Source organism: Euprymna scolopes, chromosome 1 (assembly GCF_053919585.1).
Source record: "Euprymna scolopes isolate OS-2025 chromosome 1, ASM5391958v1, whole genome shotgun sequence".
Classification (NCBI taxonomy): domain Eukaryota; kingdom Metazoa; phylum Mollusca; class Cephalopoda; order Sepiida; family Sepiolidae; genus Euprymna; species Euprymna scolopes.
This window is the reverse complement of record NC_136482.1, coordinates 97,895,845-97,920,648: the sequence shown is the minus strand read 5'-3', so window position 1 is coordinate 97,920,648 and position 24,804 is coordinate 97,895,845. Positions and strand designations below refer to the sequence as shown.

Here is a 24,804-nt window from a genome sequence, read left to right as displayed (position 1 = left end):
TGGAAGGTTTTGTTTTAAACAGAATCAAATAAAAAAAAAAAAAGATAATTAAAAGAATCGTTTTGGCATCAAAAAATATGCACAATTTTTTCCGATTCCAATACCCCAAAAAGTTCAGATTTTTCTGATTACTAGTTACCAACACTAGTTATATATATATATATATATATATATATAGCATGTTTCTTCAGGAAAGATTTTCCTGTTGATCAGCAGTTTGTTGTAAGTTCTAGTTTGTCAGGATTCTTCATCTTCAGTTCAGCGATAGGGTCATTTTTGTGACTGAATCTTTTTATTAATTATTATAACACAAAGATAGCAGTACAAAAATATAATTTTCATTGTATTGAATATTGCATAACTATCTTTGCTGTTTTGAGGAATGCATTATCCTTTCTTTCAGACACAGCTGTGACAATTATACTGCTTCCCTCTATGGGAGATTATATAAACAAGTTACACCTGTGAATCTTATAAAATTTGGAAATACTTTGATATTTCCTTGACAATCAGTTTGACAGAGACTTGGCTCTCGTGATGGTGGGCCTTTTGCTTGTGTTGAGCTGTGGTATGTGTTTTGTCCAGCTTTAGAAAGTCCACTCTTTGAGGGCTTACCTTCTTGATTGGGAAGAAGCTTATTATCTCTAGTTTCTGATCTTGTGTCAAATCTTTTTGAGAAAGAGGTAAATACAAAGTACCCCATTTCGTATGCCATCCATCTTTTGATTCAGCCCAAGTTAGGCACAAGACCAAGGTATAAGACTAAGCTATATAACATGTATCTCATACATTCAAATTTAAGTTGATTTGTTTTATGAATAAAAATGTGTATGGACATGATGGTCGAAAAAAAAAAAAAGGATTCTATTTTCAAATGTTTTTTTGTAAATCTGCAATAGGAAAACCAAGTTCAAATGTTTATGCATATAAAATTTATTGTCAAAATTTTTTTTCAACATTTTCTTACATTTCAGAATGAAAATGTCATGATTACAAGATGTCTTTGTTGTCAAAATGATGTCATTTAGTTTTGTTTTTGTTATGTTTTTATCATTATACAGTATAAATATTTTATACACGCCCAACATTGTAACAAAAATAAAAAAAAATATATTAATGAAACGAGTGTTTTTATTTGAATTTATACATAATCTGTATTATATTTCTCTAAGTATGTCCATCTGTTTCACTTTTTCTTAGAAACTACTGGACCAATCTGACTGAAATTTTTTATAAAACTTTGAGAATGTGCAGTAAAGTAAGTATTATAATATCCGTTCAATGCACTGTTAGGGATTAAGAGATTAGTCACCACACAATCACATTTACTCATGGCATTATAAGGTATTTACAGCTTCTCTTCCAATTTTCGGATTTTAATCATGTCAAATCACACTTTATTTCATTTTGATGAATTGATTGTTGCTATTTCTTCTGATGAATTAAGGGCATAATATATTCAGTGATTGATATAATAATTGATTGATTTTGTACTACGAAACAGATACTGTCAAAAATTGTAAATGTCAACTGAATTAAAGGAATAAATTATAAGATGGTCAACATCGTGAACTTTGGAATATAGTCTTTTGTCATTTATTCACTATATATATTTTGGCAGCACGTCTGATTGAACACGACATTCGAATTTCGGCTGTCATGTTGTATATTATGGCATCCAAAAGTTATTGTTCAGCCATGTTCTTAAGCGCTTTCTCTCAGTACATCCGATCATCATCAAGAAGGATTGTTGTTGTTTTCTTTTTCTTTATTGAGGCTTGGTGTATTTATAGTTAGTTTTTTATTTTATTCATTGGTTATAAAGGTGGGTGCAGGATGAGTAGGGGCGAATTATATTTATTTTCGATTTTCTTATTTTATTTATTTAGTTTCTTGTTAGTAATGGAATGCAGTTAGTATATTTGTCCCCGTATTAAATGAAATCTGGTTACTAAAGGGCTGTAACTTTTTAATTAGTATGGCTTCTAGTAATTTTAGTCTTTGTGTGCAATTGTTAAGGTATCAAATTTTGGCATTGTTAGTTAAGATATTTCTAATGTTGGACAACTAGGTTCTTATCATGGACTGTTAGGTGTTGTTTTATGATGCTATTATCAGCTAAATGATAGGTTAGTCATCGAGAGAGTGTTGTGGTGTGGCCTATGTATGCGTTGTATGAGTTTTTAGTAGGTTCGGAGACCTTCGAACGGGCAAATAAATTCATACACTACCTTAGTTTGGTTTAGTGTGGTGTTAGTATTATTGTTTTAAATTATTAAATTGGATGTTTTAAATCTAGTATAATTTATCATTAGTTTAATCCTTTTGTTCTGGTTGGTGGGTCTGGTGTCTTTTAATTAGGTTTGTTATTATTTTTGGGTCTATTTTGTAGTTAGTGTGTAATTGGTTTTTATAGTATACTTTGATAGTGTCGTTTTTGTTAGGGTTAGGGTTTGTTTTATTGGATTGAGTTTAAATAATTTTGTGCTTATCGACAATTTTATTGGGAAAGTTATTGTTTATTAGGGTTTGTTTTATGTTTGTTAGTTCTTTGTAAAATATTTGTCGGGTTAATGTTATATTGTATGAGCAGTGAATCAAATTTTTTATAAGAGCAGTTTTATATTTTTCTAGGCATTTGCTATGGTAATTTAAGAGTATTGCGTTATTGTTGGTAGGTTTTTTGCATGGTGAAGTTATGTATTTTGTGGGGTTGCTAGAATCTACTAATACATCAAGAAATTGTATTTTGTTATTTATGTTTGGTTCATGTATAAATCTGAGGATGGAGTGTGTTTCTAGGTCTAGTTGGAGTTTTTTTAAGATAGTGCGTTCATTTGTTGGATCTGAGAGGATTTTGTTTTCAAGGTGGGTCATGTAGTATTCTGCGAATGTAGGGCCTAGAGGTAATCCTATTGAGACCCCATCTATTTGGATGTATGTTTTCCCATTAGGGTCAATGAAGGGAAACTGTGGTGCATTTTAGTAGTAATTTTTATAGGGTTCAGGGTTTTATGGCTGGAGGGAGTATCGTGTTGTGGTTGTATACTTGATTAAGAATTATTTTGTCTTTTATAGGGACGTTAGTGAAAAGATTTTCAGCGTCAAGGAATGCGGTTATGCATTTGTGTGTGTGTGGGGAGGGGGGTAATTTTAGAAGGTCTATGAAGTCGGTGAGAGATTTTATGCTGTATTTACTATAAATACACCAAGCTTCAATAAAGAAAATGACAGCAACAATCATTCCTGACGATGATCAGATGTACCGATAGAAAGCACTTAAGAATATAGCTGAACAACAACTTTTGGGTGCCATAATATACAACATGCCAGCCAAAATAAAAAAAAAGGCCGCTTGTGAAAAAAGAGCTCTGTCATGTTCAATCAGACGTGCTTGAATAAACAAATGTGTATAATTCTGTAAACAGTGGTGTAATAAAAATCGTTTCATTGTTTAACTTTTGAATTATTTGTTAAAAATAAGACTGACATTTTAATGATACAATATTTCTGTTAATCGACATTGTAGTTGGCATGGTTTTCTGTAGTACAAGTCATTTTATGGCTCAATTGGAAACCTATCAAATGTTTGATTTTCAAAGGGCTTTTAAGAAAATTAAGTCAATTATATTTGAAAAAGCATAGAATAACAATCTGACTCAAACTTGAAGATGTGTTAAAAGATAAATAAAAATGTGTATGTGGCTTCACCAGATATTTGAATTACCTCCTCATTTTTGTTTAAGCTATCAGTTCCCATAACAAAAATATTTTCATTTCATCCAAAAAATAATTTCTGTATGAAAAATTAAATTACTAATGTAATTCCATGATTTTTACGTTTGTTTAATACATATTTTTTATTAATGTTTTTGTTTAATACATATTCTTTATTAATGTTTTGATACATTTTATCCTTAAGAAGCGATCAATGAGATCAGCCTCTACATTAATGTTGACAAATCAGAATTCATCAGCTTCAAATGAGGAGAAATTCAGCTGAATAAACAGCAACATCATTAAGTCCATCCAGGAAATCCATAGGAGTATCTTTGATGACGGATTTAGAGGTCCTCCTTCTCTGACAATCTTAAAGAGGGATCTTTGCTTAGAGTCACAATGGAATCTGTCTTGCTCAACAACTTAATAGAAGATACACAAGAATGTTACGAGTGATGTTGGACATCAGTTGGAGGAAACACTTAACCAAGAAACATTTATCTGGATACCTTCCTTCTGTCTCAGTCTCTATAAACTAGAGAAGTCTTTGGTTTGCTGGTAACTTCTGCAGAAGTCAAAACTTATATCGGCTATCTTGTAGAAGACGGAATGCCATTTGGATGACCTGCCAATAGCAATGTCTGACGGAGATGGTTGGATGGGAATGAGTCTGGAGAATCCAAGAAAATTCTTAACCTGATTGAAGGCGTTAATATCATTGTGAATATTATTTGTTTATTATTTATTTTGTTTTAATGTCTGATGCCGAGGTTAGACATTTTGTGAATAATTTTCAACTTCTCCTGTGCATTGCCATTTGACAACCTGCTCCAAGTAGACAGCATATCAACTCTCTGTGTCTTAAATTATCTAACATACTTGGAAAATGGGGAAAAATGCATTGTTTAAAAGAAAAATGAGAAGTATTACTTTGTCTATTGCTATAAATTGAATCCTAAAAATACATTCCTAACTCGGTAAATTCTCTAATTATAATATCTAACTTGGGTATTATTTTAATAGATTTTCATAATCCTGTTGAAATGGAAGGCATGTGTGAGTACCTTTTGTATTTAAATAATTTCATCTAAAACATATGGTATCTTTTTACTTGTAAGATATTTGTAACATACTAATGGGCCTAGTGTCATGATGCTAAAACCTTTACTTTGTCATATATTCCAAGGAACATTGCTCCACCAATGGAAATCCATAAAACTCTGGGAACCATTCCAGCAAATAATCTACAAAATAAACAAAACAAAAAAATCATCAAAAGCATCATTGCAATGGTTTCAATTATTATGCATTATTGATTCTCTCATATAGTGTGATTGCAAGAGACAGGAGTAAAGTTGGGTTATACTCGGCTAACATACTTCCTAACTTTTGGCGTGGCTGCTTATTTTTTTTAATTGTGTTATTAAAAGTGCAATTTAAAGACTAATTGTGTTATTTCCATCTGTATAATTTTGTTAATTTTTATTGTATACTTGTCAATAATGTCCTTCTCTTATATTTTATTACAATAACTCACTTCACAATAGAAATACTGAAGAACTATAAAAATAAAGGAATTGATTTACCTTGTCACTGCTTCTGGTAGCAGCCACGCTGGAAATTAGGAAGTATGTTAGCTGACTATGACCATAAATGGCAGAAGTTTGGAGAACTTCTGCTATTCCTTATCAGTAAAGTATTACGAACGTGATACCATATATCCCCTCGCTCAAAACCTCACTGACCCAATGTTGTGTGTCATGTATTTTTTTTTTTCTTTCTCTCATTCTGGTTCTGACTGTTTGCATATATATTGGATGTTCTCTGCATTTTAAACACCATTCTGAGAAACTACATCCTAAGCATTAAAGTCCACATGTATGTTTCTGTGTCCATTAGTTGGCATCAGCTCTTCTCTGTCTATTCAAGCTCTTTCAATCTGGTCCATGATCTGTCTAAACTCCAACTGCTGTCCAACTAAACTCCTGTAAACTGTACTGTAGTAAACTAGACTTTTAACTAATTTTAATTGGACATGGTCATAAAATGTCACAAAACACTAATCTCTTCAAACTTCTCCACACCATCATAAAACCTCCTAACCAATCCTAAATATATCTCTACTGTTCAATTCTCTTGTCATTTTAATAACTACCACACCTCGCTTAACAATCCCCTGGCTCTTTTGTTCTCATCATCTTAATTGCAACCCCACTTTAGCGGTCCTTTGTCTACCTTGATAATCCTGATTCCTCTTCTTTTAGTTATATTTTCCTGCTTGTTAACACTTGAGGGGTGTCAATAGTATCACACCACTGCCAAACAAGAGAAGTGTCTGTCAGGCATGTATATGCAATGTGATATGATGTATGGAAATAAAACAAAAAATAAGTTAGAGTTGAGAACATACATGGGTAGAAATGATGAAAGAATGATTTGATGAATGTATATTACGAGTTTTGAACTAAATATAAATAGTATGTATATATGTAGTACAGGAGACTTTGATGCCAGGGCCACATTAAAGAATGGATTTTTTATTTTTTATTTTTTTATTAGATGTTGCCGTTTCAACTTACAGAGAAAGACAAGGAAAGCATGGGAGGAAGTGATAAGGATAGACTTGAAAGAGGGATAAATAGGAACAGGTCAATTTCTAAAAGCCATCTAACACTTAGCAAAACAGTCATTAAACAAAATAACATTAATCTTGTACTTGGCGCTAATAAATCCTGTTGGAGTTAGAAGTTAATATTTTAAATTTAGTTTTTGTGCACTAAAACAGAACTCCAGAAAATCTTATAGGCGTTTCTTGAGATATGGGCATATTTCAAACTTACCAAATTTATTTGTCAAAAATAGCAAAGTGCAACAAGCCATGTAAAAAAACAAGTTATTGGCATCCCTTATAGTGTGAATGCTTGTCCAAGGCCGCTTTAAACCTGGTAGCCATCGTCAGATAGAGAATGCTGCCTATTTTCTATTGGACCAAAAATAATGGTGGTACATCTTTTGCATGTGTCTGCAGAAACCACAACTTAGTGCTGAGGTGAAAATCTAAAAATTCTCATTGATGATATTATATACCGGAATCAAATCTCCTGACATCCTTTGTTATTTAAGTGAGAATAGTTTTTGGAGTGGCTCTTTGTAGATAAACGTAGAGAGTCCTGTCACTGTTCTGATTTCTAATTGTTGAATGACTCCAAGTGTGTATCTTTTTTGCAGATAAGGATTTAGAGTTTGGGTGGCATACTAAAGGAGGAGCTGTACCGTAGACATGTATAAAGGATGAAAGTGTCTGCTGGAAAGATTTCTGGATCAGGTAAAGAACTCGTGTTGTTTTCTCCAATATCTCGATAGAATGGCAGGTTAGTTTGAAAAAGTTGTTCAAAAATGTATCAGGGTTTTTTTACATTAGTGATGATATTGAGTAGTTGAAGTAGAAAACCAATAGTCAGGGGATGGGCAGTAGGCGAAGAGCCAATATAAAGATGACTGAATTTTGCAGAGTTCAGCAGCAAATCCCACCCTAAAGACCAAGACGAGATCTTGTTCAGATTATGAATGCAAAGTGCACAATTTACATTTCAAACAAACAAAAAGATTTCAAATGAATATGGATTGACGAGTTAGAAAATTGTTTCAAGATAAAATTTATAGCTAATAAAAGTCTAGCATTAAAAACAAAATTTTTAAAATTTGGTTAAATTTTTGTTAATTTAAAAGTTTAAGTATTGTTGTAGTTAGGGTACAGGTTTCAGACACATCATAAAAAATATTGACTTATGGCAGATATAAACCTGTCACTCAGACACATGTTCTCACATATTAGCTGCAAAGGACAAAACAAATATGAGAGGCTCTAACATAAAATCATGTAACAGAGATAAATATGAAAAACACACACAAAAAAAAAAAAAAAAAATATGAAGGAAAATGAATGAATGAAGTTTAGAATATTCCGATTTGCTTATACAAACAAACAAACAAAAATGAAAAATAAGAAAAAATGAGTTCAGAATGCCGCAATTAACTCTCATAAAGCAAGGGTAAAAAAACAGTTGTAATTCAGGTGTGTGGAATGGTGCCACCTATGTAGTAGTGTATTAATTTGAATATTCTTAATTTCTTTTTGGTGATTTCAACTTGTGTCATTATTACCAATCAGTTCTGATATTATATTCTGTGTTGAATTCATCCAATGTCCACGGTAATTTCCTTTGTTCTTTCTTGTCTTTCATCTCCGCATATTGTCATTTGCTGATTCTTTAATTTTCTATGTACAATGCGAGCATTGCATCTTCATGTGTAAGCATGAACTTAAAATACCTATTTCTATTCTCAGACCACAGAGCCAAGACAGATTCTTTTTATTTTTTTTTCCTTGTTTTGTTGCTAATCTATTTTTGAACCATGTCATTCTGCCTTAACCATTGAGTGATCTCTTTTTTATATTAGTTTGAAGTTTACCATTGTGTATATATAGGATTGTTAATCAAGGTGTGACGGACAAAATATCAAACAAAGATGTGAAAATATTTGGGACTGGTTTATGGGCAGTTTTAGGTATGGCAGTGTGTTCTGCAACAATTTATGATAGTCTTGGGTTTACGACGGTTGATGACAGTTGCAAGTTGGACACATGAATGCAGACTGTGGCTGGGATCTGACTGAGAACGCTTAGGGAGATCAAGATGAGCTGATATCAACTGACGAACACGGCCTCAATAGAATGTAGTTGTGGAACTTAGTGTGTAGAAAGTCGATGGTGTCACACACACACAGTACAACTGATATTTGCAGAATGTGTTAGCATTTGTGTTTTATATTTGTGAACTCATGTGTGCCCCGCTCCCCTCAGCAGCTGCAAATAGAAGAGATGATGACACAGCCAAGAGAGAATACGAAGAAGACTGGAAACAATGTTGGGGTCAGTGGCGGTGTCAAGCAGGGTTGCATGTGATCTTCCACAATATCAAGCTTCAGATAGAGCACAGTTGAAGGGATTTTTTTCCTCACACATCCACCTGATCATGGTCATGGCATGATAATTATGCCGAAGCTATTGCAAATTAAAAGCATTTTGGGGTCAAATGTTAATGCGAAGGAAAATGGTAGAGTGAACATAAGCTGAAAAGATCTTGGCAATCCTTTTAATAATTCGTTTTTGTAGATTTTAGTTAAATTTTCAAACTTAAAATAAACGGAAAAATAAAATATCAATTAAGAAATAAAAAAAAAAAATTTCTTACCCAGAAATACCATTCTCTTTATATATAACTTTCAAAGCAAACATAATTTGTCCAGTTGCAAGTGAACTACCATGCTGTGAATATATATATAAAAAAAAAAAACAACAGATTGTAAAGTTTGTAATGTTTACAAAAAATGAAGTTGAAGTGATATTTTTTGTATGTGAGGAAAAAGAATGACAGACATGGGAGAAGGGTTAGGTAGAATGTGGGGAAATTGTAGTCCGTGGCAAAAGACAAGTTGATGATTGCACTTGAAAATTGAGTGATGGCACCATCATGGAAGTAGGGAAAGTGAGAGGACAATGGGAAAACATGAAATTTGGTTTGGTTTATTTTACGGCATATCAATCATCTATACGTTCTTCAATGCCGAAAAAAAATTGCCAAATGTGATTCTGTAGATTGGATAATTATTTCAGTACTTGTACAGTTTAGTCAAGACATTAAAAAATGAAAAAACCGAAAAAAGTTTAAATTGTATGTATCCGTTATAGAACAAAGTTCTCCAAAAAAAAAAAAAAATTTCACTTAATTTCATCAAGTAGTTTTTTTTTGTTTTTTTTACAGCGGAAAAACACGTTTTTATGAGAGCGCATTGAAGGCAGCCATCTTGGATTTTAAAAAAAATTTGTTTTAATTTTAGAAATGCCAAAGGGAGACAACTCCAGTTAAAGCGCTGACACTCCTTCCCATCTTTAATACTAGCTTTTCTTCCTAAAAATCGAACATTTTGCTCGGTATCATGACAAATTGTTTTTTCGCTGAAAAAAAAAACAAAAAAAACTACTCGATGAAATTAAGTGAAATTTTTTTTCTGAGAACTTCGTTCCATAACGGATACATACAATTTAAACTTTTTTCGATATTTTCATTTTTTAATGTCTTGACTAAACTGTACAAGTACCATTATTTCATAGTTAGAATAGATTGGTCACAGAAGAAAATTTTTGCAGAGAGGATACCATCATTACTTAAAAAAAACACTACTCCCAGAATATATTGCTTTCAAAATACATTATTATTCGTTGATGGAAATTTTACAGAGATGCTAGAGCACTACTCCAAGAAAACATGACTTTCAGAAAAAAATACTCCTTGATGACATTGCTCTTTGAAAAAAATTAGCCCTTGACATTGATAATCTTCTTTGTTCTCAACATGATCGACCATCAGCCACCATCTTCTAATATCTATTTATGAAGAAAATTAAAAGGAATATAATTTTGATTTTTAGAAAAATCAGATTTGATAAAATGGTTGAGAATGAACTTATAGATACTAGGGTATGACGTGACCAGTCGATTGCTCAGATTGTGCCTTTCTGATCTTTCACCAGGATTATGTCTTAAGGCATCACAAGACTCTTACAGGCAGCCTTTTTTTGGGGGGGGATATGAATCCCTCTGCATGTGGTTACAGTCGGTGAAATTGTGACCTTGTTGACACGGCAGGGAGCATAAAGTAAATGAAAATTAGGGTATGGGATATATCAGAGATAACAATGGATGGGACTTACTTTTGCTAACATAATCCGAGTTTTAGCCACATCTAAAGGAGTTGTAATAGCAGCAGCAATTCCACCTGAAAAAATATATGGAAACAAAAGTAAAATAATAAAGTAAGAATGAGTCTTTTATATTTTCAATTCCTAATGTCATTGAGACAATCAACTCTGCGTTTCTATACTCTTGATGTTTACTAAAACAAAATTTCAAAGCTTTTACAGTTATTAAAGGTGTTTGATTTACACATCAATATGATATAAAATAACCATTTTTTTTGTTGTTTTAGACTAGCAGCAGGAGGCTAAGTTATTAAAAGTGAGCTCAACAATGGAACTTCATTAGAACTGTGTTAATTTCTCTTTGCACGGGATATAAAAAATGCTCATATAAGCTCTTAGCCATTACTGAAAAACACAGGATCACGGAAATCCTTGATGCATTCAGTAAAAGCCATACTACACTTTAAGCTCGACTGTGTATCAAATCCAGTTCTTGTGAGGAAAATTTTACTATTAATCTATGAACAAATTACGTACAAAAGACTACTTGCTGCTACTGTTAAGCATCATTCATCCATTTTGTATGAATCAAATGATTAGTGTTGGCATTCGTTTCTCCGATATCTATCTAGTTAGAATTCTTCCTAGAAAGACATCGGGTACTTATGAGAGGGACAACATGATGGTTGCCCACATCCCTAATGGAAAGTTTTCTGTGGATTCAGACTTGGCACACCCAGGTTGTCAGTCTGTGCCATTAACAACTTAGTCACTATTATGCCTCTGCTGCTACTGTGGGTTTGCTATTCAAGCAACTTTGTCCCATTGTTTGAGCAAACAGCCTTCAGGTAATCTGAGCCTAATAGCACAAAAGAATCATAAATATTTCTTGCTGTATTATTGAAATAAACAATAAAATGGATTTTTAAGTGATTAAGTTTGAATTATCTTCCTTTGTTTTTAGATTGTTTACAAAATGGTGGACAAAACCACCACTCTTCTGTTACTCATAAAATTTTATTTTATAATTTAAAAATAAAACTACTGATCAGTTTATGTGATTTTTGGAATATGATATTTACACTTTGTTATGAGTATGTACATCATAAAGATTTTTTTTTAGCTTTGTTTTTTAATATAGGGAGAATTCCAGACAAGAACCAAATAATGTTTAAAATGAGTGTCTGATCTAACACATTTAGTCATAGAAATCTGAGAAGAATGATGTTTGATATGGAAAAAAACCAAAAAAAAAACCCTACTCACCTGCAAAAGCACCACAAATAGATGATTGCCAAGGATCTACATCTTTATTCTGTGACTGAGTCCAACAAAACTATAGAGAGAGATAAAAACTAAATTAAGACATCAGCTCTTTAATTCATAGCTCCTCATTTCTATGTCTACAAAATAATTTACTTTTTTTTTTTAATAAAAATCAGTCCAGACAAGCCATGAAGCCACTTAATGTAAGGGGTTAAAAAAAAACACTTCAAGGTCAACGATAAGTGTTATATGGATAGATGCCAACCCAACCTGTCTTTAATAGTCACATTGCACATCTATTATATCATTCTCACATCATTTCTCTGCATGAAAACACGTCTCTAATCCTTGCTGACTAGTTTTACTTCCATATATCATCACATATGTACATAGACCTGATAAACTCTTCCCTAACCCGACAGCAGTAACACTCTCCTGCTTCATACTTCATACATATAGTAAAAGTTCCATAACTTAATGCATCTACTTATAACTCTTCAATCACACTAACACCAACTACTCTCTGTGCCCCAATGGTATCACCAAAGTAATAAAACTTCAATACATTTTCACTTTTACAATATCTATTATACAATTATGGTGTCATTGTTTTATTGCAGAGATAGTGATATAATAATGTGAGGATTATATCAGGTTGATAAGAAAAATTATTAACTTTTAAATTCAGATGAACATATTTCGGCTCAAACAAAAATTTATTGATCGAAATAAGCACCATCAGAATCAACACATTTTTGCCAACACAAAACTTATGCCAGTAACGTAAAAATCTTGCGTTCTGGTGGCGATGAAGTCGCTAAAGGTGTTTTTGATATCGTTTAGGTTTTTTTTTTTGTTCCCACGCAGAAAAGTTGTCGAGATGCTTGAAAAAGTGCTAATCAGTAGGTGAGAGGTCAGGAGATTGTAGCAGATGAGCAGAGTTTTGTAGTCCAATTCGTTCAACTTATGCAGGGTCTGTTTAGCAACATGCAGTCGAGCATTGTTGTGGAGTAGAATTGGGCCTTTTCTGTTGACTAATGCTGGGTGTTGTTGTCAAAGATTCTGATGTATTTCATCCATTTGTTGACATTACTTCCCCACCATAATGATTTCGCCTGCATTCAAAAAACTAATGGATAAGACCAGTCGCAGACCACCAAACAGTTAGCATGAGTTTCTTTTGGTACAATTCTTGCTTTGGTAAGCATTGTGGAGCTTCGTCGGTATTTAACCACTGAGCTGAGTGTCGCCGATTGTCGTAAAGAACCCACTTTTCATCGCAACTCACAACCCGATCGATAAATGGTGTTGCATAAGGGAAGGGAAAATGACACTTCATAAAAGCGTTCCTTTTGGTTGTCATTCAATTTGTAGGGCACCTATTTATCAAGATTTTTTTGTCTTTCTAATCTCTCTCAAGTGGTTCGAAATCATTGTATCATTACATCTAATTCAGAGACAGTTGTATGTGGATTGGCTTCTACAAATGCTCTTAATTGATCATTATCAACTTTTGATGGTCGACCACTATGCTCATCATCTTCAAGACTCTTGTTGCCGCCATAAAATTTCTCAAACCACTATTGTTCTGTGCGTTCAGTAGTGGTTCCCGGGCCAAAACTTCTTTGATATCGCGAGCTGTTTCAGAAGCTTTTCAGTCTAGCTCGAATTGAAATAAAAATATTGTGCAAATTTGCTTCTTTTTTTTTTTCCATTTTGTATGCAACGTTCTGAAAAGAATTGTTTTGATGTTTTTAAAATGATTGTAATTTAAACGATTAAATAAAGCGAAAAACACTCTTCAACATGATATATAAAGTAAAGGTATTATAACAAAAACTTATTTGAAAATACATCATTAGAAATCAAAATTAAAAATTCCACAGGAACTTTCTTGTCAATCTAATATGATGGATATGTAATGCAAGTCTTAAAGGTAAACTTAATTCTGATGGCTTCAGAGAAAACTTGAATCTGGATAGTATAGGGAGATATGTGCAGAAGAGTAGACTTTGATGGTATATTGAAAGAATGGATGAGCATTTTGGGGTTAAAAGATGTGAACTGAACGTGCTATTTCAATTGTTCTACATGGTCATGTTTGTGGTATTCACCCTGGATTGGTTGGGTCAGCTCTTGCCAACAAGTTCATCATGTCTTCAACATTAGCCAACTGGGTATAGCAGTTCAAGGTTTCTTTAGTTATAAGTGCAAGCCATTCATGGTTCCACTGATACCATAAAGGTGAAGGTCATGAGCCAGGTTTTGAGTTGACCACCGCAACATTTCCTCCAGCTTGGTGGTGGAGTTGGATTGATGACTTCATGGATGAAGTCACCTGGGGGTCGTTGAAGGGCGTGACCGAACCGAAGGTCAAGGGGAACATGGAAGGTGATAAAAATAGATCTGAGGGATAAAGAGATAAATAAAGACTTGGTCAGAGATAGGTTAGTTTGGAAACCAATTTCGTAAAACGTCTAACACATGCTAGCATGTAAAATGGATGTGATGATGATTATGATGATTATTGTTTCATTAAAACTGCAGTGAAAATTACTATCTAACAAAATATTTTAGTTAAGATATACATTTTGGTTTCATGCATAAAATGTTAAAAAAGAAATAAATTGTTTCATACATTCAGGCATTATATTATATAATTAAAAAATGTGTATAATTTTTTTCCGAGCAATATGGCATGTGTAGTGAGAGGTCGAAATGCCATTAAACAAAACTAAAAACTGATGAAGAAAAAAAAAAGTTCACCATTCGAAAAATAACTTAATTTGGTGCTAATTCTCTCTTCTCTTTGTCTAGTATGGTAAAGGGAAACTTACGTTCTCTCCTCAAATGAAACCAACCCAGTAGTAACCTGACAATTGACAAGAAGCTACATAATAATTTTGTTCCTCAAAAAGACTCATAGAGTGATAAAACGAAATGTTTTCTTAGTGCAAAACTTCTTGGAACTAAATTAATATACACGCACATTACAAGTAAGACATCCAAAACCAATTATTCATGTAACACATTTATTTCAATACAAGTTTCTTTGTTTGTTATATTTATGTTGTACATTTATGCTACTCATTTTATTTCAGTACTAACTGTACCGACCTGACTTTGCCCAGGATTAATCAAACTAAGTCAGTATTCATGTAACACATTTATTTCAAGACAAGTTTTTTTCACACAAATAACAAACATGATAGTCACCATTAAGAATCTATTCAACCCTGTAGCACATCTGTTTAATAATGAATAATATGTAATGAAACCTAATAACCAAAACCATATTATTATATAATTACAATCTAAGAAGTGTGGCGTGGTTTGCTTGAAGCATTGTTAAATTGTTTTTGAAGGCTTACAATGCAGGAATGTACAGTCGTTATGAGCAGATAAATGAATAATAAATAATTCAATAATTTTTTTAAAATTTTATTTTTTTATTTATATCTATTTATCTATTTACCTGAATTTTTTTTTCAACTGTGTAAATTTACAGCCTAGAGAGAGGATTTGTTTCTCCACTGCCAAAAGGACCTTTGGAATAAATATTATCCACAGTTGAAAAAAAAAAAATTTCAGGTAAATAGATAAATAAATATAAATAAAAAATATTGAATTATTTATCATTCATTTATTTATTTATTTATCTGCTCATAACGACTGTACATTCCTGCATTGTAAGCCTTCAAAAATACCTTTTATAATTACAATCTATTTTCTTTTGTGTTAGCATGTTCTCACTTGCGGAGTGATTGGTACGTTGTTTGATTAGAACGCTTTCACCAAATATTTTCCCATATGTTTTGAACAGTCAGTGTGTAAGAGTCAAGTTAACAAGATGTTATATTTCCTGTTTCACCTCTAGCCATGACTTGGGCTAGGCAAAATGCTGCCTTCATTTTTATAGCACTTGCAGGTCCACTGACTCAACATATTTTTATATTCTTGTCTATGTAACTCTTTCTGGAATTGTGTTGATGAAACTGTATGAATAAAATTGATTTAAATTTTACAGAAGTTTGTTCTTATAACAAAACTATGGTAACCTATTTTGTTTCTGGGCCAAACAGATATATCTATTTTAAGAACAACGAACTTACCCAGAGACTATAAGTATAGTTACATCTAACACGTCATTGGGTAGCAATTTATGACAGTTGTGACCTGCAGAATCATAATGTGTATTTCTGTGACATACTTTTGCAAATACACATTTTTTTTTAATTCTACTATTGTGTTTGTCTTGATTATTACCGGCCTGCAAAACTGCAACAGCTTCATACCAAGCAAAGGAAGCAATCCTTTCCTCCTGCAAAAAAAAAAAGCAATACTCGTTCTATCTTGACAAAATTTAAACTAATTAGATATTATTGAATATTATAAAGATTACCTTGAAATATTCCCAAAGAGGAAATTGAATGAGAGAGAATGGGATCTCTCTGGACACTGTACTCAAATAACCTCGATAAAATCCTGGAAAACCCTATAAAAAAAAAAAAATTAATGAAAAATTATATTTGCTAAATTAACACAAAAAGATTGGTTATGAAGCTGAATATATTATAAAAATGAACTTTGTGTGTGTGGAACAATTTCTACAAAACTTTGTTAATTTTTGGTCTACAGACTTGAAACTTGATATATAGCGGGATTTGGACCTGTGGAATAAATTTGATTTGGTTTTTAGTGGGGAAAAATAGTTCCTAAGGGGGTCAAAACTGAAAAAAAATTGGAACTTGGCAAGCATAAGTCGACTTAAAGTGTGTTGCTATGCCTATACATTTTACAAACAGGTCAAGCCGGGCGACCACTACTATATATTAAGTACAATAAAATAATCAATAGAGAATTGGTTCTGTAATAATAAATAAGAAATCTGCATAAATTATCATATTTAAGCATATTTTATGACCAGGTAACCTGTTAGTAAATGTTAATTTCATTTCGAAAGTAAAAATAATGAATATTTCTAGCTCAATAATGATGTGATGGCAAGCGATAAGAACGAAAGACCTGAGAAAGCTTTATTTTAATTAATTCACATTTAGTGAGATCGTGTAGTTGCATACTTAACTAAAGAGTTCTCCAAAAGGGAGGTAATCATAAATTAAGAGAGGTTACTCATGATTACTTATTACAAGAGATGCTGTGTAGAAAGAAAATGATTCTTTTGGTAATGTGTATATGCAAATTCCCTAAATGTCACACTGCTGCAACTAATTAGTGAAGTCTGAGACTCTATAAGAGCAATGCAGAACAGTATATATTTCATTTAATAGGATATTTCAAGGTGACTATTTATTTCAAAGTATTACCTGTCGTCTGGTTGTTAAAGAAAACAAGCTGAGCATGCAGGGTCCCCCCTCCACGAGTGCAAAATTTACTTTCATCATGACTCATGTTTGTGAAAAATTTCAAAAATATCCAAGGCATGGTTACTGAGAAAAATGAGTATAAACGAACAGATGAACGAGAGTATATTATTATGTCCAAACCCTCCACTGTCAGGGGATCAAAAAAGGGTTGATTCTAATTTTTTCTACAATATAGTACCTATGTGGTAGACCAATTCTCCAATTCCAGCAGATTATCTAAACAGCTGCTCATAATGTAGGCAGTTTTAGTCATTGTTTTGGTAACATGTAACAGTAGTTTTTTCCCTTCTTTTTTGTTCTTATTGTTGTCAGTTGTAAAAGTTATCTCTATATAAATAAAATGAACTCATTTTTTCCCCGTCTGATTTTCACCTTAATAGGATTAAAAATCAAGATATTTCATGCAAATATAATATGCACAAACGGCAGAACAATATCTGAGGTGTGTTATAGGCTTATTATTTCTCAAATTTTTCGATAATCTTAGATTTCTATACTTTTTCTGCTGAGAAGTCACGGCCAAAATCGGTTAAGATCAATGGAAGTGGTAAAATATTTTCTCTCTAATAAATTCCTCCTCCCCCTGCCACCACTTAACACCGTTTGGGGATCGTTCACAAGAAACAGTTGAGAAGAGAACACCGGTTTGGCTTTGTAGTTCTTTCATGTGAAGTTATTTAAAATCACTAAATTAAGCTGCAGTGCTCTGTGGCGTAGTGGTTAGCGTGCTGGACAATTCACATTATATTTTCACGTTCGCGCCGACCTACCGTAGTCGTTTTTTTTTTTTTTTTTCCTAAACAACTGGAATGGACTTTTCTTGGTGGCCGGACTGTTAACGTTGCAGATGTTTTTTTGTTTTTGTTTTTTTTTTCACACTTTATTTTTCTACTTTTACTCATGACTCCGGGTTTGATCCTTCCTACTTACCTACCATAACATTTTTTAAAACTCCCCCCCCCCTTCCCGGAAACAAACACTCGGGCAACGCCGGGTACCCCCGCTAGTTAAATAATAAGAACACATGATCATTTCAGGTTTATCAATGTTTTCAAGGTTCTTCTTTTCCAGTATAAAGTATACATACAAATATCCCAACCCATCCTCCATAGAAGGAGGAGGGATCAAATGTATCAAACTCAACTGATTTCTATATTATGCTGTCCAGAAAAAAGAGAGATTTTCTCAGCTTATCTGCTGCATGTCTCTAGCAATTTCCTCTCTATAAGCAATATCCTGACACAGAGTTCTAATTCTAATCTTTTAACTTCTAATGGAAGTTTTCACTTTCTATTCACTCTATCTATAATCTAGAAAATCCTGTTTTTAACATTATTTTTAAATACTCACAAGAAATCATCTTCTATTGCAAATTTTTCTTTCTTCCTCCATGTGTTTGACATCAAACAGAATTTACAGAGCTTCTCATTTGTGGAACACATTACACCAGAACTGCTTCCCTGCAGATTACAACATAATTGTCTTCAAATCCAATCTCAACAAATGATATGCCATTGAGAATCAGTTTGACAGTAGCCTTTCTTCTGTTGGACTGAGATATGGTTGTGTTCAGTCCCTGGTGGTTCATTATCGCAGGCTTTACTTTTTCTCTTTGAGAAGGAGTTAGTTTATTGATAATTACTTGAGGCGCCTCAATCAAGGAATGATAAAAAGCTCCTAAGGCAGTTTGTGTAGATCAAAGAGTTCTTATCTTAGTTTACTGGGTTTTCAAAATCTCACCTAATATTGTGTTTAGCCTCCTAAAAAGGAGGCAAATAATACTCCACAAATACTTAAAATAAAAAGTCTTCGGTATTTCAATTTTGTTCATTCTATTTATTATCTTTAATCCTCTCATCATTTCAACTGACAATCGATTCTCTTGAATCATTCTTAGTTTAGTTAAATGGTGACTCCTTAGAAGGGCATATTCTTTTCATTATTTTGACTCGAGTGTGTATCCCATGATATCTAATATGCTTTTATATAGAGTGATGTGGTTCTTGGTGGATTAACCGTGTCTAACTGTGTCGGATATATACTCGAGAATCAAAACAATGATAAAAATATGCTGTTGTCATAGTCCTACTCATTAGTAAGAAAAAAAAATTGGTTTAATTTCTGTTTGCACCTGAGAAATTTTAACTCCCTCTTCCTAGCATGCATTGCATGACAATAAAATTAGCTGAGAAAAAAGTATAATAGAATAAGTCTTCACAAGTCTTCACACAAAGTTAGCAGAAAATGTTGTTAGATCAAAATAGCTTCTGGATACAATATACTTAATTCTGGTTTTGTTTAAGAAGTAAAAGTTCTTTTACTAAAAACAATGCCGATAGCCATTAGTTGCGTGCTCTTGTGTAATGAATGACTGCGTGAATGTAGGATTGACATGAAATTCTTAAAGATAAACTAAAATGACCGAAAAATGGGTTGAAATGACTTAAATAAATAAAAAGTAAATGACTTAGAATGACTTTAATGAACTTAAGGATGGATTGAATGACCTTAAGAATGACTTGAATGCTTGAAAAATAACTGGAATCCTTCAAAAACTACTTGAATGATCTAGAGAATGACTTGAATGGCTTTGAGATTGACTGGTTGTAAAGTGGGTGATCATTTTACATTAAATTAATACAGAAAAGTGATCCCCCACTTTATATCACAAAGTTACAAACATAAGTACAGCATGTAATAAGAACAGATACTATATTTTGATCTTGGCCAAAAGGTCAAGAAAAGCTTAAAAAACTAAGAACAGCATCTATCAACAACAGACCTTTGATCTTAACCAAAAGGCCAAGCACAAAAGTGTTACGGACAGACCGACCGACCGACGGAGTGACTTATAGAGTCGCTTGCACGCGACTAATAAGTATGCAAATAGTTTACATAATTTTTTACTTAATAAAAATTGTTATTTTAAATATGTATTTATAAAATATTTTTAAAAAATGTTTTCCTCTTAATTATGAAAATATTTAATTGATTTTAATTCGCAAATATAATAAAACTTCATAAGTAATTTCAATAGTTACATGCAGAAATTTTTCTTGTATCAACGAATAAAAGAAAATTACTTTGGATATAAAATATGCGTGATATGCCAGTATTATAAGATTGTTAAAGAAATTACTTTATTAATTATTTTTATAATTAAAATAAAAGGTGTTATATTTCTTAAATAAACTTAATTATAATATTTTTATCATTCACAATTCCATCAAATATTTTTATTATAAAAAACCCCAACTTTTCATAATTTTTTAAAAATAATATCAAACCACCTTACCGAGTAATTACTTTGTTAAAAAAAAAATTTTTTTTGTTTTAAAAAAAGATTATATTTCCGAAGTAAGCTAAATTTCATTAAATATTCTTATAATGAAAAAAAAAATTATTTTTATAAAAAGAAAATATTTAAAATACCAATTCTTCTGAAATAAAAAAGAAAAAAAATTATAGACATTGTTAGAATACTTTTCTTTGATATTGTAAAATTTTATTTTTAAACAAAACTGAAAGTACTAGGAAGTATATTATACTCAGAAACTATTTTAGCCCAACACATTAACTTTGAATGAAAACTTGTTCTGTTATTCTGTTATTATTATTTTGCCGAGAAAAGATTTTAATGCTATATATAAGACGCACTTATTTTTTTTAGCCATTTCTTCTGTTGTTGTAGGTCGTAAATGACATAAAATAAAGAACTCACCTCAGATTTTAAAGTGTCTTTGAAAATGGCACCTGATGATAAATGAGGTGATGCTTGACTTCTTTGTTTGATTACTTCTACTGGAACTCGGATTAAACATGCTGCCTATAAAATAATTAGACGTTATTAGAATACACGTTAGAAAATAAATATTTAGACACAAAACATTAACTTTTAATATTAAGAATAAAAAGATTCTTCCATTTAATTTACATTCATGTGGGACGATGTACTTTCATACAAAACTGATCTTTTACTTAGCACTATTGACTCCATTTATTTTAGAAGTTGATATCTTAATATGTTAATCTTTGCATATTTGATATATATATATATTTAAGTTACACAGAATATTCCACATTTCATTCTCATGAGAATATGTCAGGCATAAGTATAGTTTATTTGCCATATATATTTTTATAACTTACTACTTAGCTTTACCTATGTATTGAGTACTGTTGAAGTAAATACTGAAAATTTACGCATAAAATTATATTTTGTTCTCAGTCTGATCTACTCTCACTTGACTTCAAGTCCAATCTCTCTCGGGACACCTCTGAACCACCAACTGCCTTTGACCAAGAACAACTCATGACTGTTGTAAACTAGCTACTGACCCCAAAACCACTCCCAAATGTGTAAAGTTATTATAAAACTTTTTGCCAATCCTAAAACTAATTCTAAATATATCTCAGATCCTTTTGTTCCTGATTACTGTCACACCTTGATTACAACCCCACCTCAGCTCTCCTTTGTCTACCTCAGTGAACAACTTTCTCTCTCCATTTTCTATACCTTCGTTTACCTGATAAACTTATTTCCTCTTCTCTTTTGTCATACTCCCTTTTCTCTTTGCTGCTGCACCACCACCACAGAAAATGTTAATAGTATCACAATATCATTAAATAAATAATTTAGTTCACGGGCTTGAGAAAACAACACTAGCATTAGATGGCCTCTCTTCTGAGGTAGAGGTTAGTATTCTACACAAGTTTTTCATATTTCTTTGTTTATTTCCAACCCTGAACTACTACAAACAAAATTCACTCAGAGTAGGTTAAGCCAACTTCATCTATCCTTACCATTGCGTTCCTTACAAAAACCAATCGAGCCTGGTGAAATCAGTAACTGAGTGACCTCTAACCAATTGTTCCAGTGACAAACTCCATATGTAATGCATGAATGCTGAGCCATGTGCAAAAAAAGGACTATAAAAGGAGCGTGCACACAGACCAATGATCATGTTCGAGAACACGTTCAAAACGACGTTCAAGAGGACAGAGGTCAGAAAAGGAGGATGATCACATTAGAGATGTGAGTGATGCCACAGCCATAACGAGAAGTTACGCATGATGGGAGAATGAGGAATAAAAGTTTTTTCTTAAAAGCTGAAACAGGAGTTGAAGGTCTTTTCTCTTTCCTTTTTTTGTTTTTATCTCCTTTGTGACTGAATCTGCAATGTGTGGCTCTCAGGTGTCCATATGTTACCGCGTGTGTAAATTGGTGTAATGTTACACATAATACACCTAAATACAAAGCCCAAATTAGGTTACAAGTAAGTTTTAACTGTCATCAGCCAGATTGATAATTATAAACAATTTGCAACCCTGTGAACTAAATAATTTATTTAAATTTAAATTAGCATAAGTTTATATAAATAGAGATATGCATAAAATAAACATTTCAATTCATTAACTTTACACATATCATCGTACAAAAAAAAAATGTTATAATTTTTTTTTCAAGTGATGAAAGTTTGAATTCAAGAAAAGATTTGATTGAATTTGATCAAATTTAGATAAACAAATCTAAATTTTTTTAAAGTTTCAAATTTTGTATATTCCCGCCTCAAATCTAAAAAGTCAAATATTCTTAGTTATAGTCAGCTAACATATTTCCTAACTTCCGGCATAGCACTGCCAGAAGCAATGACAAGGCAAATCAGTTCCTTCACTTTTATTGTTCTTCAGTATTTCTATTGTAAAGTTATTCATTATTTGCACTTTTAATAACAAAATTTAAAAAAATAAAAGTTTTATTTGCTTTGAAATTTTATAAGAAATATGTTTATGAAATTATAAAAATAAAAGTTTTTTTAATTTTATAAATAAAATTATTGAAATTAAAATAACAAATAAAATTATTAAAATCAAAATAACAAAATTCCAAACATCATAAAAAGACATATCCAATACATAATATTCCCAAAATAGTTGCCTTTGATTCTCTGTTGCCACAGGATTTCTTGGAGATGATTATCAAAAAGACTAATTGTGTTATTTTTGTATACTTTTCAATAATGTCCTTTTCTTATATTTTATTTCAATAAATTGCTTCACAATAGAAATACTGAAAAGCAATAAAAGTGACGAAACTAATTTGCCTTGTCATTGCTTCTGGCAGTGCTACACCGGAAGTTAGGAAGTACATTAGCTGGCTACAACCATATTCTTACCACTTCTCCAAGAGATGCTGCTGTCATATGTCCAACTGGAGCCAAGCTGGAATCTTTGTTGCTTTGGAATTTTTGTTTGACAAAATCATAGGTAAGGAAAAACAAAGAAGCTGGTAAGAGAAAGAAAAGAAAATATAAAAAAAATAAAATGGATTATTTGGACTAGTGTTTTTCTCCAACGATTTGGCTGATGTAATCTCCAACCTTCTTGAGGGCGGGGTAGCCTGCTCTCATTCCATCAGTTGATGACTAAGTAGAAGTCTTAAATAATTCTTAATTAGTCTTTTAAAAAAAGAGATTTTATCTCGAAATATTAAGACTATGACTAAGTAGAAGTCTTAAGTAATTCTTAATTGTATTTTTAGTATTACTTATACTGAAGATTGACCCTTTAACATCCAAAAAAGCGTCACTTAGAACTGATTTTTACAGCGATCCATGGATTAAATAAAGAGTTCCAGTCAAAATTCTGTACTACAAATTCCAGAGTTTGATGAGGCACAACTCAAAAAGGTTAGAGGTTATTTCAGCTGGCACTGTAATGATGTTATTTTGTTTGTAACCCGTTCCACTTTTGTGTACAGCTGTGCATGCACATTCTTTAAATACAGTTCCTGTTCTATAATTGTGTTTAAACATCAACAAGTATCTTGTTAGTCCTTCCTATGATGGCAGTATCAGGATAAAGCAAAATAATTTAAAAAAAACAATGAACACTAAAAGCAAGATATTATTTCCCCAATCTGTCATTTGTTTATGATTTTCATGCACAAATTAGAGATCAAGATTGCAGCGAAATTAGCATCTGCAAATAAAATGCTATTACATGTAGAAGATTCAAGAATCTACTATCAATCCTTCTATTTAGACATATTTTGGTGCTTTTGTATTATTAGAGTGAAATTCGAAAATCAAAATATTAAATTTCAAGTAAAACCAATGGTATCTACATAATTGTCATATCACAGTAGTGAACATATCCAAAAAATTATGAAAAATGGTAAGGTAGAAAATTAATTATTAATGAAAATAGTTTTTTAAGAAAATTAACGAAAACTGAGTTTTGCTCAAAAAAGGAATTTGTAACAAGGGAAGAAATTATTTTCTGAAAACTTTGAAAATCTTGCACCAATTTTAGCAAAACTCAATTTTCGCTAATTGTCTTTGAAAATTGTTTTTATTATTAAGTAAATACTTAATTACAAAATCGTTTTTCAGAATTTTGGGAATATGTTCATTACTGCACCATGACAATTAAGTAGATACCATTGGTTTTATTTGAAATTCAATATTTTGATTTTCCTGCTAATAACGAAGAAGCACCCACATTTCTTTCAAGATTATGCATGGACAAACTGTCATTACTTCTGAACTTGGTTTTTTACACTACATATTTGGTGACCCCAATGTTTGCATTGTCTAAAATCTAACTGGAGAAAAGAGACTGTAAGAACTTTTCAATTCTTGCCCATGATGTCAGAAATGCATACAAA

At 32.0% G+C, this 24,804-nt stretch overlaps 1 protein-coding gene across 6 annotated transcripts in view; it reads right to left on the bottom strand.

Moving 5' to 3' along the window:
* Positions 1 to 909: 909 nt before the first annotated feature.
* LOC145255900 (mitochondrial S-adenosylmethionine carrier protein-like) overlaps positions 910 to 24,804 on the bottom strand; it is a 238,204-nt gene continuing 214,309 nt past the window's right edge. For all 6 annotated transcript variants that reach the window (XM_080114799.1, XM_080114647.1, XM_080114737.1 and 3 more), the window contains exons 4-10: positions 23,312 to 23,421; positions 20,857 to 20,961; positions 16,151 to 16,243; positions 11,749 to 11,818; positions 10,495 to 10,559; positions 8,976 to 9,049; positions 910 to 4,964 (exon numbers count right to left, since the gene is read on the bottom strand). In XM_080114799.1, coding sequence (XP_079970925.1) covers positions 4,868 to 4,964; positions 8,976 to 9,049; positions 10,495 to 10,559; positions 11,749 to 11,818; positions 16,151 to 16,243; positions 20,857 to 20,961; positions 23,312 to 23,421 — 614 coding nt within the window. In that variant the 3' untranslated portion in view covers positions 910 to 4,867. The remainder of the gene's footprint in view (positions 4,965 to 8,975; positions 9,050 to 10,494; positions 10,560 to 11,748; positions 11,819 to 16,150; positions 16,244 to 20,856; positions 20,962 to 23,311; positions 23,422 to 24,804) is intronic.